This window comes from Microplitis demolitor, chromosome 5 (genome assembly GCF_026212275.2).
Source record: "Microplitis demolitor isolate Queensland-Clemson2020A chromosome 5, iyMicDemo2.1a, whole genome shotgun sequence".
Taxonomy (NCBI): Eukaryota; Metazoa; Arthropoda; class Insecta; order Hymenoptera; family Braconidae; genus Microplitis; species Microplitis demolitor.
The window spans coordinates 2,058,309-2,072,991 of NC_068549.1; the positions used below are offsets into that span (position 1 = coordinate 2,058,309).

Consider the following 14,683-nt stretch of genomic DNA (forward strand, 5'->3'; position numbering starts at 1 on the left):
CAAATGTGTTCCTGAAAGCTGTCAAATTTACGAAAATTTTTTTAATTTTTTTATCAGGCCTCAAAATTTCTTTTGAAATAAAAATTTTGAATTTTTAGTTTTTTGACGTCTAATAATTTTTGAATTTTTTTTAAAACGGTGAATTATAAAAAAAAAATATTTGAAAAAATTGCACCTATAGTTTTATTAATTATCTACATGTGCATATTTTTAGTTTTTTTTTTTTTTAATTCATTTGTTTTTGCTTCTAAAACCAAAGCCTCAATAAATTTAAATACTAGAGCTCGCGGTTTTGCAATCGTGGCTTTCAGTAATTCAACCAATTTCCGTTGTATTAAAGCCGGTATCGTTTTAGCCGCGGATTTAAAAAACTAATAAATTTCTTCACCTCATAAGTCCATTTAATTTAAAAACACAACATCCATACAACCCGAAATCCGTAAATTTAAAATAAAAGCATTAAAAAATGAAGCTATAGAATGTAGAGCAAGTTTTAACTTACGGTCGCTTCCCTCAGACTTGTCTCGTAAACTTAAACTCGAATGACTTCCGCTTGGGCTTAAAACTTTAAAAACTTTCGTAACACACTAAGCTTCACTTAATTCACCGCACATTTTTAATTATAACACATTATTTATCACTAATTATAAATTTATCGCTCGTAAAAAATAGTCCCGGCGTCTTCTTTACAACGGTTACAACTCATGAGTTACAAAAACTAACAGGTGGCGCCGCAGTTACTTTTTTTTAAATTAAAAATTTAAATTTTTAATGAGTGTGAACGTAGCTTACAACTGTGAAGTTTTTTAATTTCATAATACGTGAGTGAAACGTAAGTCGAATAAAATTTAAAAAATGCGCGCTAAAATTAAAGAATTAATATGTGCTATTTTTTTTATTTGTATCTTTTTAATTGATTAATTAATTTATTTGTAATTTAATGTCTCATGTCTACTACTTCACACTCATGAATTTTTAACGCCATCTTGATTAATTTGAAATAAAAAATAACCGCGAAATTTAAAAATAATTTTTTTAACCAAAATTTGGAACTCTATTCTTTTTGTCCTCAATAATTATTAGAGCACATATATATATATATATATATATATATATATATATATATATATATTTGAATTTAAATTTAAATTTAATTTTAAATTAAATCTATAAGTAATCAAATATTCTCACTATTCAAAAACCAACAATTCTTTGAATTTATTTATCAAAATAAAATGTATATATATGTATACATATATATAGTTTACCGTAAAAGTTTTTTATCAAAATTTACTGAATAATATTGAATTCAATGAATAGCTTCGTCAATACCAATACTCAGTATTCAATCGAATGTTTGCTGTGGTCTCAACAATGTTGGGTTTTGTTGTCAGAAAATAGTAAAAAAAAAAATTAACAATAAAATTTTTTCATTATCCATAAAAAAAAAGTCAATTTTATCTATTTGATATCTCATTTTATTTTTGTTTTTTTTAATGATAATGAAAATAAATAAAAATTAGATGGAGCAAATTATTTAAAATCAATAAAATAAATTTGTACACATTTTAGTTTTATTAAAGAAAAACAAATCTCCAATGAATTAATCATTCGAAATTAATTATATAAGCTTATATTATTAATTATTATAATAATAATAAATGTTATCATTTAATTGTTATCATAATTATAATAATTATAATTAAAATTTAGTCCTCTAACAACGCGATACGATAAAAATATTATATATAGGTTTATTTATGTGAAGAAACTTAATCGCCTCATTAATCACGTCTACGCCACGTAAATTTAGCGCGAACAGATTCCAAAGGAGGAACTGCCGCTGTTGCTGCTGCAGCAACAACAGGTGAGGGTACTGCTTGTGGATGCAAATACATACAACCGGGTTTCGTACAGAATGGATGGTACTTGCATTGCTGTGATGGATGCGAGAATACGCATCCTAACTTAGTACAAGATAACCCGAACTTACATTTGGGATGTTTGTATGCACATTTATCACCAAATTTGCATGCGGGAAATGCGCTGTGAACAAAAAAGTTTGAAATTTATTAATTAAGAGCTAACAATTTTCCTTCATTTATTTATTTTCTTATACTTAATCATTGTAAAAAAATATATAAACAATTAACTATAAAAATATGACAAGACTCGGCAAAAAAATTTTAAAACCAAACCCGTAATTAAAATTTCACCGAAATATGAATTTTAAAAAATATTAGTCAGTTTTTAATAACTAGGATTTGAACAAAATTTGCTAACTAAATTATAGCTCAAAAAATTTGAAATTTCGAATTATTGTCATAAAGATTTTATTAAAATTTATTTGACAAATTTCGTTAAACTTCTAATTAATAAAAACTGTAAGAAATTTTTTTTTTTTTTCAAATTTGTGTTGACAAAATTGTAATGACGTTGTCTTTTTCCAATTAGTGCGTTGACTTTTTTTAAAAAAAAGTATAAAAATTACCTGCAAGGAACTGGCGGATGTGTAAACGCACACTTATTTCCTAGAGTACAATTCGGCCAATAGCGGCATTTGTCCCGCGACTTCTCAACCAAAACCGCCGACGTCCCGATCGGAGATTTTTTCCCCACACATATGACTGTCGACATCACACTCTTCGTTTTCTCCGGTGACGGCGATGGCGACCGCGTGTAAACAATCGGACTGAGTTTTCTGCGTTTACGCGGCGTCACTTGGTCGTTTACTAAATTGTTAATATTATCAGTACACTGATTCTCATTATTTTCACCAGTGTCACTCTTCTCCTGATTCTCATTCTCAACATCCTCAAGGTCTTCAGTAACTTCTGTGGTGTTTAAATTTTCGAGCTCCAAACTGTCTAAATTACTGTCGATGTTGTCGATATTGTCATCTGTTTCATCCTGGTCGAATGACATTTCACTATTTATAATTGATTCACCCTGATTAGTACTCAGTACTAGTTGGTCATCTTCGTTCACCTGAAAAATTAATTAATCAGTCAATTAATTAATTAATTATGTAAATAATAATCGTAAAATAATAAATTACCTCCATTTCTAAACCATCGTCGTCTGAATAATTTTGTTCTTTATTAATATTATTATTATAACCATTAAGTGTGACTAGAAATTTTTGATTGTCATTACCGCGTTTAAATAATGACATTACGACACCCATTTGTTCATCAGTAACAGCTCTAGGTACGTCTGTAATTATAAAAATAAATAAATATATATGTACATATATGTTCCTTAAAAGTTATGATTGCTATTGATTGATTTTCATGTTACTTGTAAATAATTAATTGACACACAAAAATTTTGAAATATTTGAGAAAAATTTTTTTAAAATAAAAATAAAGAAAGTGTCATAAAATTTTTGTATATTTTTTTAGAAATCATGTAAAAAATTCAGTATTAAAAAAAAATTTAATTACTTTTTTTTATTGCAGTTACAAACTTTTAAAAAATGTCTCGATAAAAAAATTTATTCCGGTGGGTGGAAAAAAATAGTAAATTATCAGATAAATACAAAAAAAAATTCCAAAGTTATCTCATCTGGCAGCAAACGCCCCATGCAGTGAAAATATTGCGGAGTGAATGCAGATTAAATTCGGAGTTCTAATGAGAGTTTATTTCAGCATCGAAGCTTCGGTTCGGAGTGAATTCGAATTTAAATGAAGACGCAATCACTCCCGATTTTTTACAGTTTATATATTTCAAAAAAAATATATACTTACATGGTTCAGGTTCTATTTGATTAGTATCTGAAGTAGTTAATTCAACTTGAATTTTTTCCATTACTAATCTTTTCGTTGCATTCAAATGAACCGAAAAATTTTTACCGCTTGCTCTCATATTCATCGGTTGCAAACGTTTCAATACTGGCTTTTTATCCTACCAAATATTAAATCACATTAGAAATTATGTCCTCATTATCCATCACTTAAAATTATCCCGGGCATGTGGCCAAATTTTTTTTTTTATTTTTTACTGCGTCTATTTAAAATTTCCATTAACTTTTTAATTGTCGCCATGACAATCCTCATAAATGCGGTTCATTTAATCAACAAAATAAATGACAAATTTTTTTTTTATTGCCCACATACCTGCGATAATTAAAAATAAAAAAATACATAAATTATAAAATCCATTAACTTAATAACGTAAATTAACAAGGATAAGTGACCATAGACAATTCAAACTAAATTAATCATCCATTATTTATTATCTTCCATATATATTACAATTAAAATTTATTTTTTAAAGAAAATCTTTTTAACAAATTTTATAATTTATATATTTAGATTTTTTTTCTAAACGACAAAGTCCAAAATAATTTTTATAATAAAAAAAAAATTAATTACTCAGTCATCTAGCTCAATTACTCATAAATATCACTCGCTATAAATATATATAGATATATTTCATATATTTAACTTTTCAGAACTTAGTCTAATGATTTTTAAATCAAAACATCAAAAAGTTCCATAAAAAATGCATCGCATGCAGCTTCCTGGCAATTAAATAGAAAAAAAAAACTAAATTGGCCTTAGTCGTTTAAAAATCACTCAGCAAACATCAACAAAATAACAACAAACATCATTTAAATAACAAACATCATCAAAACATACACCTGCGTCTACTCACCAGTAAAGCAGGCTCCGGATTTTTTTGTTTAACGACAGACTGATTTGCCTCTGCGACAGCCCTCAGTAGCAGCGACTGCGTGGCCCTTTTCTGGGCCGGCTGAAGAGGTTTCAGCGGCCGGGGAGTCACGATAACTTTGCTCGCGATAGCTTTATCTTTATCTCTACCTCCCTCTTCCTCTTCGTCTTCGTCTTCCTCTTCAACAGTTTCTTTGGCCAACTTCCTGGCGATCCCCTCGAGCTGATCCGTCTTGCGCTCGGTTTTATCCGGGTTATTGACGGCAATGATCCTCGACTTGACGGGTCCTACCACTTGCTCTTCCTCTTCATCTTCCTCTTCTTCCTCTCCATCAATTTTGCCTTCACCGAAAGTATCTGGCACCCGATTTTTAACTCCCAGCCTTCCCAGGGCTATAAATTTACTCTTGACCGGTCCCAATCTGCTCCTGACATTTCTCACTTCCTCGACTTTATCTTTGAATTTACCTCCAGCTTTAATCTGTCCCAGTCTGTCTTTGACATTCCTCTCAACTCTATCGGTTCTCCTGTCGTCTTTGCTCGGCTTCTTGTCCGCAGTCCTGCGGTAATCAGCGGCATCAGCAACTGCGGAAGTTGGCCGACTCTTTTCATCTTTCACTCGCTTGTCGTCAGTGCGACGCGAGTCCCGTCTGGGCTCGTATAGTCTCCTGTCGACTCTCTTGTCCAGTCTATCAGTTTGCCTGCGATCAGCTTCGCTCCTATCCCTGTCGTTGCGCCCGGCTTCGATCCTCTCCCTTTCATTCCGGTGGACTTCAAATTTATTTCTCGCGCACCCTAGTCTCGTTTTCACGGAAACAACAGAAGTAATCCGGGGTTTATTTACGCAGGACTTTAATTTTTTGCCATCAGCTTCATTGGATTCGAGTTCCTTGACATCAGTGGTCTTCAAACGCTTATCTGGTCTGTCAAAATCATCCTCGACACTTCTTTTAGTACTTTCACAAACTTTATCTTTGATTACTTGATTAACTTTATCAGGAGCTTCTGTAAACTTGTCAGGAACTGCATCAGTTTTAGATTTTACTGAATTACCTGGACTGGGTCCTGATTCTCGAGTGGGTTCAAGCTCTGGACTGAGCTCCAGTTCTGAAGTGACTCGAGATCTGGGCCTTGGACTTAAACTTGGACTTACTCTAGACCTTGGGCTCAAACTGACTCCCGCCTTTGAAGTAGGACTCAAACTTGGTACCGATTTAGCTGCCGGATTTGAACTGACTCCCGCTTTTGGAGCCGGACTCAAACTGAGACTCGGTCTTTTTGCGGGACTTGAACTTACAGCTGAGAGTTTTGAATCATTATCAGGTTCATCCTTAACTTTCAGATCATCGCCAATTTTCTTCTTGCGTTTTTCCTCTTCCTGCTTGACGACAACTGTCGGGACGAACTCCCTCTGAGCTTTTTTCTGCTTCGCCACAGTAACTTTCTGCAATTTTTTCAGCACTTGGTCGTGCAACCAGTCGACAAATGGTGTTGTGCTGTCTTCCAAAAATAAATTCAAGTCTTCATGCATCTGCTGTCGGCTTTTCTTGTTTACTACCATCACCAAAATGTAATCAGGCAGTTCTTCGTCATACCGGACTCCCAGTTCTAAAAGTTTTGCTCTTATCGCGCTCTGAAAATAGGTTATGCTGTTGATTAAACTCTTTCTAAACTAATTATCTATGAATTTATAATTTATTACTCTACTAGATCATAAAAAAAAATAATAAAACTCACCCGCAGCTGATTTGTTACTTCGATACCTCGCACGTCCATTGTAATTATTATTTTTATAATTAAAACTAATAATTAACTCCGTTTTTTTGAATATTATTATTGTAATTAAAATTATTAATTAATTGAAGTATTCAAATAATAGAACTCAAATTAAAATATCCTGGCGTATAATTATCATGATTAATTAGTTTAAATCTAAAATTTGAAGACTGATTTTTTTTATTGATGATTAGTGGAAGAAAAGGTTATAAATGTATATAAATATATATAATCCACCAAGTATATGCTGTGTATTTTATCAATTGGTAAAAATTACTGACAGCTGATAAAAAAATTTTTGGTTTAAATTGCATTTCAATTTTTAAATTTCGCGCCAAGGTGGCGCTACTGCGCGTTGCTGTACTCAACATTCAAATTTTCGCTAAAGTGGGGGAGGGAGAATGAGTCGCAAAATTGATTGGTTGGTACCAACTGGCGGTCCAATAGCGGCAGTCAGTATCATCGTCAAAGGCGGTAGTAGTCCAGATCCTTCTTTGTTCTTTACGTTTGAATTGAAACACAGTAGTGTAGTTAAGTCGTGTAAAATTGTGCAGTGATTGTAAAATTTATATTTTATTAATTTAAATTGTGAAAAGTATCTTTGGTGTAGTTGTCCAGTGTTAGTATAAAGTGTTGAGTGTTCAGTGCTAGTGTAAAGTGTTGAGTGTTCAGTGGTAGTGTAGTGTTGCTGATGGATGATGCTGATACCTTCCAAGTTCCTGAGCAAACTCATCTGGCATCGTCTGGTGGGGAAATAGCAGTCAAGTGACGTTTTTTAGCTGCAATACACTTGGAGCAATTTAAATCAAATCTCCAAGTGTATTAGGACACCCTTCTGCATATTATTTCCCCGCCAAGGTTTGTTCAAACACTCAAGTGTTTTTTTTTTTTTTTTTTTTTTTTTTTTTTTCGTATTTTAAATATTTTTCTCATATTCTGCCGCCATTTTATTTTGACTTACAATTTTTAATTTTTCTCCAATTTTAAAATATTTAAATTTACCACGCGAGTAATAATAATAATTAATAAATTAATTACTTTGGGTGCATTAGCTCTAGCTATCGTCTAGAGCGATGTCCGAATGTACCCATAAAGAGCGGATGTCTATTACACAGATCACGATGACGCTAATGTATTGATGATCATACCCAAAATATCAAAATTCCCGATCAGATAATCAATCAGCCAGATCCCAATAACAAACTGACTTTCTTAGTTGAGTGTGGATGTTGAGACATGGGACACTTTACAAATTTTAAATAATTAATTTAATTAGTTAAAATAGTAAAATTTTTAAAAATGCATAGAAAAATTTTTCATTTATCTAAATAAGCATTTTTAAATTTTTATTATACTTAAATTTTATTTATTTATTATCAAGTTTTCAAAATTTCCACTTGTCAGTTACATTTACACTCATTTTTTAGTTACTGAGGATAAATCTTATATCAAAAAGAAAATTTTTAATTAAAAAATTTCTATATAATTTCTAAGAATTTTAATAGAATCCATAGAAAACCAATATATATATTTTTTTATTCCATTTATTTATAAGTCACTTTTCTCTCTATTACAAATTATTTTCATAAATTGATAAGCATGATACATTTGTCATTAAAATTCATAAGCTTTTATAAACGATCGTTATAAAAAAAGATAATAAATAACAAAAATTATTCAGCATACGTAATATTACTGATTGATAGATGTAACATATACATTTACAAAATATTTCATTTAATTGAAAGAAAAGAAATTATTTATTCAACATAATTAAAACAAAAAATAAAACAATTATAATTACATCTATACATCGAGTTAAAAAAAAAATAATGATAATGATAATGACAATGATAATAATAATAATTATTAATTAATGACTAATTGATTAATGTTTTGCCTTTACTGTTTATAATAATCAGTAACCAATTATGCAATTATTTACATAAAAATTCATTGTACAGAAATTAAACTGGGAAATTGATTAACTAGTTAATTAATGAAATTACAAAAATTTTCAAAATTACAGCACGATTTTTTTTTATAAATTTTGATAATGGAATCGGGCAATTAATTTGACTAAATTAAATATCGATAAATTAATGATTATTTTTCATTGATAAGACCGACGCAGTCACCGAAAAATAAAAAATATAACAAGGCACCAAATTCACGTACCGTCCACTTGTTTTATCTTTCACTCGTGTCCACTTTTAACTTTTTTTTTTTTTTATTTTATATTAATGTATTAAATTAAAAAGTTAAAAATAAAGTAAATTAAAAATAAAATTTAAATTTTGCCGCGCGAAAATCTGTCGTCGAGTGTCTGAGCTTTCATTAAAATACTTTTTTTTCGTGCGTCGTCAAAACGGTTAACTTGCATGTCGATGTCGCGATCAAATGGTCTACGGACTGTGGTTTTATTTTTTTTCGCATCTTTTTCTTCTTTCTGTAAATAAATAAATTAATTAGACATCTAATAATTAATATCAATAATAATAATAATTGTGAATAATTACCCGTCTCTTTTTATTCATTTTCTTTTGATGCATTTCGAGTAGTGATTTTTCACGCCTCTTACTTGATTTTTCCTTCGGACTCTCATCTATGGTTTCGGCGGGTCTTTTTCCCATCTAAATTCAAAAATTTCAAATGACAAATCACATTTATTTTCATTGAAATCGGTAATTTAAATAAAAAAAAAATTGATTTAATTATTTTGATAATTAAATTATTAATAAAATATTTGAAAATAATTTACCTTGAGCTCTTTTTGTTTTCGTTCACGATCAGCAGGAGTGTCAGTCCAACTAGATCTATCTGAAAAATCAGGTCCCTCTTTAGCACGAAATTTTCTCGGACCCAGTCCTAGATTAGCAGCTCTCACTGCTGGCAATTCGGTCATCCATTCTTCACGTTTTTTTTCTTCACGATAATCCTAATTAACCAATCAATTTATTTAATAATTATTACCAGCCAAATAAAAAAAATTATTTTTTCGAGGGATAAAAATCTACGGCTTTTATTTTTCTGAGATAGTTTATTAATAATTAAATAATATTTAATTTAATTATAAATTATTTTATTTTATAAATAAGCATGAAGAGAAGAGTTATTGTCCTCGGAGCAGAACTCGCTGAAATTTTGACTCTCCATTCACGTTAAATCTTCATTTGTTATTATCTAATACAAAAACAAAAATAATTTTGTTTAATCTATTAAATTTTCAAAATCACAAAAATTTATTAATAAAAAAAAATTTCCCGCCATCAAAATATTTTTTACTCCGATCCAAAAATTTTCTTTAAAAAAAAAAGTGACTTAGCCGTTTAAAAATAAAATAATTTTGTCCCTCTAAAAAATAAAAAAAAAAAAAAAAAAAAAAAAAAACAAATACTTACAATCTCAGCAAGTTCTTCTTTAATTAATCTCGCCCTGTACTCCAACTGCCGCTGAATTCTGTCGCTGCTGATGGCCGGATGGTCCGCAGGCAGAGGTCCCAGCATCCCCTCTTCCTCATCAATATCATCAACTTCCCCATCAACGTCAACGTCCATCAAGAAATCGTCCTCGTCATCAAGGTGTTCCATTAGATGCCTGGGCAGCGAGGGCCCGATCGTCCGCTTCGCTCTGCCCTCGTCGAGTCTCTGGAGCGAAGGCGGCAAACTCGGTCCGAATGTTTCTTTGTCATCTCCATCAAGTTTTCGCAAATTGTCCGGCAGACAGGGACCGATAATCTTCTGCTCCGAGTTTTTGTCTTTTACTTCAGACTTGGCCGTACTCTTTGGTGGCAAAGTAGGCCCGTAACAGTCGTCGCCGCTTAATATTTTGACAGAATCTTCTTCGTCATCATCAATAGTAAGATTGCTGTAGTTCTTATTATCGTCATCATCACTTAAGTTATCTATTAAATCTGTACATATTTTTAATTTATCATTATCACTAATACTACAAATTGATGGAGCTGATGTTGATGCATTGCCCAGCAGTACGTCTGAGAAGGTATCTGTGTTAAATTGTCCTAGGTCATCATCATCATCCTCTTCGTCTTGATCCTCGTCCTCGTCGTCAATTATGATTTCATCAATGACAATAACTGGCGACGTTTTGGGTTTGGATCTCGTTCTCGAGATTGACTTTGACTTCGATTTCGACTTGGACCGGGACCGGGGCCTAGACTTAGACCTCGACCTAGTCCTCAATCTAGTCCTGGATCTGGATCTAGACGTACATCGTGATCTTGATCGTGATTTTTTCGGATCTATAGAACCGGCTCTCCAGTTTCGATCCCTCAATGATGAACCAGAGTGTGAGTTGCCTTCAGTATCAGACACGATATCAAAATCACTTAAATTTAAATCTTTACAGTCTTGGTTGTCTGATAGTATTGAAATTCTATCATCATTATCATTATCATTATCATTATCATTTGTCGAAGTTTTATCACCATTATTACCAGCATCCGGGACTCTGTCATTGTCCTGAGACTTTTTATGTCTGTCGCGTTCCCTGGAGTACCTGCGGCCACGCTCGCGCTTGTCGCTGCGACGATCATAAGAATCTCTCGACCTACGGCGGTCTCGTTTCAAGTCTCTCGGGTCTCTGGATCTGGAGTCTCTTGACCTCGAGTCCCGGCGGTCGTAGGACTCTTTACCATGGACGCTCTTGTGCTCGCGATGCCTGTCGTCTTTGTCTTTGCGCCCGCGTGACTCTTCCTTTGAATTTTTACTTCCGCGCGCTGGATCCTTGGAACTGCTTCTGCTTCTTCCGCGACCGCTTCCATGCCGATCGCTGTGCCGGTCCCCTCGTGACTCCTTGCGACGCTCGTGGCTCCTTGACCGGTCGTGCCGCGACCTGTCTCGCGATCCTGGACGACGATTCGGCCTAAATGGCGACGGGTTCCGACGGTGAGAGTGCAATTGATTAACTATTGCGTCTTTACGTGTCGCTTCAAAACGAAAACGTCTACCTTCGTCGCTGTCTTGACTCTCTGAATCTGAATCCATTGTCGTCATACTCTAAAACTATAACAAAAATTTTCTATTATTATTTTTTAAATAATACTTTTATTTCATAGAGTTTTTTTTTTAACTACAGCTATTAATTAATTTTATTTATTATTTAATTAAACTATTTTTTATTCATTAATTATTTTTTTTAAATTTTGATTCTTCATTAATTATTTTTAAATCCATTGAAATATTTTCTTGTTTCATTAATTTTTTTTCTTGATCTCGTAATTTTAATTCTTGATCATGTAATTTTTTTTCTTGCTCTTTTAATTTCAATTCTTGATCCTTTAATTTTTTTTCTTGACTCAATGATTTTTCTTCTTGACTCAATAATTTCTTATCTTCATTAATTAATACAATTTTTTCATCATCAATTTTTAACTCTTGATTTAACTTTAAATCGACATTTTTTTTTACCAATTTATCATTTAAATTAACAAAATTATTTGTACTTTCTTGTAACTGTTTAAATTTTATCAAATCTTTGAGTTTCGGTTTTGATTGATAAGAATTTATCATTTTAATTATTTTATTACCGCTGTATTTTACCGACTTAATTACTCCCGCAGTAGCGATACCTTTGACACTCTGCGAAACACTTGACCGCCAGACAATGTCGCTCAGTATAATCTGCACTATTTCACTGCAATCAAGATCATGAGCAATTGCCCTCAGACAATCCTCCATGTCCTGAGTACGGCGACCCTTGGACCAAAACCGGGCCAATTTTTTCTGCGGAGTTCTCGGCAGTTGATAGAGATGATGAATGCGCCCAGCGGGACTGTCATCTTGATGACAAATCGCAGTACCATCAGCTCTCGGCATGTCGAGGCAGTGGTCAAACAATTTAAGAACTGGTTCATATAATTCCTGAAAACTTGATAGTTGCGGCATGACAATCTTTGCAATCTTCGATTTGTCTTCACCAAAAATCATCCGGAAGTCCCCTTGGTACGACAGGCCCGCAATCGTTCGATAAAAATCTATTTCTGAGAATTTTTCCGGCAGAAGCAGCAGGGCCGCGTGCGCGGCATTTTTTAAATTCTGCGCCAGGGCAGTTTGAATCGAGGAATTTTCGCTCGGAGGACAGAGGATGTGGATCGGTTTATGCAGCCGTCCAGCAAGATACAGATAATTCCAGTCAAGCAAATCTTCTATCAACGCGGACTCGCTGACAACTCCGTACTTTATCAGTCTCTCGTCAGCGGATTTTATCAGAGTGTTGTAGTAAATCTTGGCGCCCCAGTGATCTTGGAATCTACTGATAACCTTGTGACCGAGAAATCGCAGCGGCTGGGCGTAGTGAGTTGGATTGCGAGCTAAATTTTCGGCGTGCCACTGCTCAGAATTACGCACGACGAATATCAAGTCCAGCATATTCTTCTTGGGATCAGTAGTTTGCTTTATTACTCCCGATCCGTATGCGAAACAGAACCGCATACTATGCGGAAATGTTTGGAGAATTTTTTTAAATGACTCGGAAATAACTTTCTCCATCATTTTGGGAGTTTTATTTTCTCTCTTCTTCAATAATTATTTTTAAAAAATATTTTTGCCGCCTTAATTTAAATTTCTATCAAATTTTCTTCATTTCGGTCCTCTAATTAATCAACATTTCATCCAGAGTTGCTTCCGGTGATATTTATCTGTATATATATTTATATAAATGCATACATTATCTTCTAAATAATTATAATCACAAACAAATAATATATAATTTAAATATTTAATTTAGTTTCCTTAAATTTCAAAAATTCAAACCCGATTTTACTCAACATGACTAATTAATTTTTTAAAATTATTCAAAATTAAATAAACATACTAGTTTTTTAAATTTATTCCAATCATTTCACAATCAATCAGATAATTACATAATTTTTTTTTTTTGTCAATTAAATTAAAAAAAAATTTTTTTAATGAAATTCAAATTTACTCCATGATTTTGCAATAAATAAACACTTTTTTTTTATCAATCAAGAGTAGTTTCCAACCTCGATACTTACATATATCTATACATATATATATTTATATAAATATATAATTTTTTTTCTTATTTATCTGGATTCCATCATTCGTTTCACTGAAGCCAGATATTTTTTTATTTAATCAAATTAATTCAGTGTATATGTATAGATATATATGTATATATATATATACTATTAGGTGATTCAGAGTATGATAAAAAAAGGTATTGACTTCTTGCGATCACTAGGTTAGAATCCGCAGAATAAATTGGAGCTGAAAAAAAAATTTAAAAACCCGAGTCGCCTTTTGCGAAATTACGTCAGATAAAACCTACTGACTAATTCTTATCATGTTGATTATATATGAATATGTAGATGTATATATATAGTGATAAATATTGTGTAGACAACTTACATGAGTGTAAATGAATCGGCAATCCCTAGCGATGTCGGGGCGAGTCTTAACTGACCATCTTTACAATATTTACTTGCGGCATTTGATTCCTGTCGGTGTTTCGTTAAATGTTCGATATATTTTAGATAAACGCAAGTTTTTCAGCTCCAGTGGGTGGTGATATTATTAAAAACAAACAAATATATTATTTATAAATTATTGTTACGTTTTTTTTTTTTTTCGTGTAGTATAAAATCCAAGTGCGAGTGCGCCATGCGATAGATGTTTTGCTAAATATTCTGGACGCGTTGGCTTGGCGCTGCTGTGGGTGGCTGGTTTTCATTTGCCACGCTTATTTAAATTTCAAAAAACGCGGTAATTTTGAAGAGAAAGAGCGAGAGCGCGCTGGATTAGAAGTTTAGGCGGGAAATTTTTAAATTTTTAAAAATGGGGGAGTTTTGAGTTGAAAAGACTGCGGTGTTGAAAGAAGAGAAATTTACTTGGGATCTTTATATTATTTTTATAAAATATATGAAGTGTTGTCTGACCTCGATAGCTCGTGTATTAAATTAAGGATAAAAATTTTCTCAAGACTCATCTGGACTGGAGAGCATCATAACGAATAAAAAATGTTCATATCGTAGAAGTTATTTCCCAACAGGGATAGTTACGGGCCATTTTAAAAAAAATGCAAAGACAGTGTCATCTTCCTTGATCCTACTTCATATGACGTATGGTTATGAGTAAAAAAAAATTCTCTACATTTTTTTAAATTTTTCCTTTTAAAGGACATCACATCAAACAAAAAACGTTACTGTTGTGATGGGTTATCCCCAACAGGAGCAAAGTCACGGGCTACTC

At 32.3% G+C, this 14,683-nt stretch overlaps 4 protein-coding genes across 4 annotated transcripts in view; all 4 read right to left on the bottom strand.

Moving 5' to 3' along the window:
* Positions 1 to 673, bottom strand: part of LOC103569344 (cryptochrome-1) — a 65,187-nt gene extending 64,514 nt beyond the window's left edge. Inside the window, exon 1 of the mRNA XM_008546604.2 lies at positions 503 to 673. The gene's annotated coding sequence lies outside the window, so the exon portion shown is untranslated. The remainder of the gene's footprint in view (positions 1 to 502) is intronic.
* Positions 674 to 1,637: 964 nt separating this feature from the next.
* On the bottom strand, positions 1,638 to 6,660 carry LOC103569346 (zinc finger CCCH domain-containing protein 14). Its single transcript, XM_008546608.3, has 6 exons — positions 6,414 to 6,660; positions 4,660 to 6,309; positions 3,750 to 3,906; positions 3,059 to 3,216; positions 2,492 to 2,988; positions 1,638 to 2,046 (listed from the first exon to the last, which is right to left on the bottom strand). The coding sequence occupies exons 1-6, from the start codon at positions 6,450 to 6,452 to the stop codon at positions 1,785 to 1,787; spliced, it is 2,763 nt and encodes a 920-aa protein (XP_008544830.1). The 5' UTR covers positions 6,453 to 6,660; the 3' UTR covers positions 1,638 to 1,784.
* Positions 6,661 to 8,114: 1,454 nt separating this feature from the next.
* LOC103569347 (protein PIF) lies at positions 8,115 to 14,101 on the bottom strand. The gene is made up of 5 exons (XM_008546609.3): positions 13,844 to 14,101; positions 9,854 to 11,476; positions 9,214 to 9,390; positions 8,972 to 9,085; positions 8,115 to 8,901 (listed from the first exon to the last, which is right to left on the bottom strand). The coding sequence occupies exons 2-5, from the start codon at positions 11,465 to 11,467 to the stop codon at positions 8,743 to 8,745; spliced, it is 2,064 nt and encodes a 687-aa protein (XP_008544831.1). The 5' UTR covers positions 11,468 to 11,476; positions 13,844 to 14,101; the 3' UTR covers positions 8,115 to 8,742.
* Positions 11,485 to 13,835, bottom strand: LOC103569391 (phosphatidate cytidylyltransferase, mitochondrial). Its single transcript, XM_053739380.1, has 2 exons — positions 13,661 to 13,835; positions 11,485 to 13,110 (listed from the first exon to the last, which is right to left on the bottom strand). The coding sequence occupies exon 2, from the start codon at positions 12,962 to 12,964 to the stop codon at positions 11,597 to 11,599; it is 1,368 nt and encodes a 455-aa protein (XP_053595355.1). The 5' UTR covers positions 12,965 to 13,110; positions 13,661 to 13,835; the 3' UTR covers positions 11,485 to 11,596.
* Positions 14,102 to 14,683: the final 582 nt, after the last annotated feature.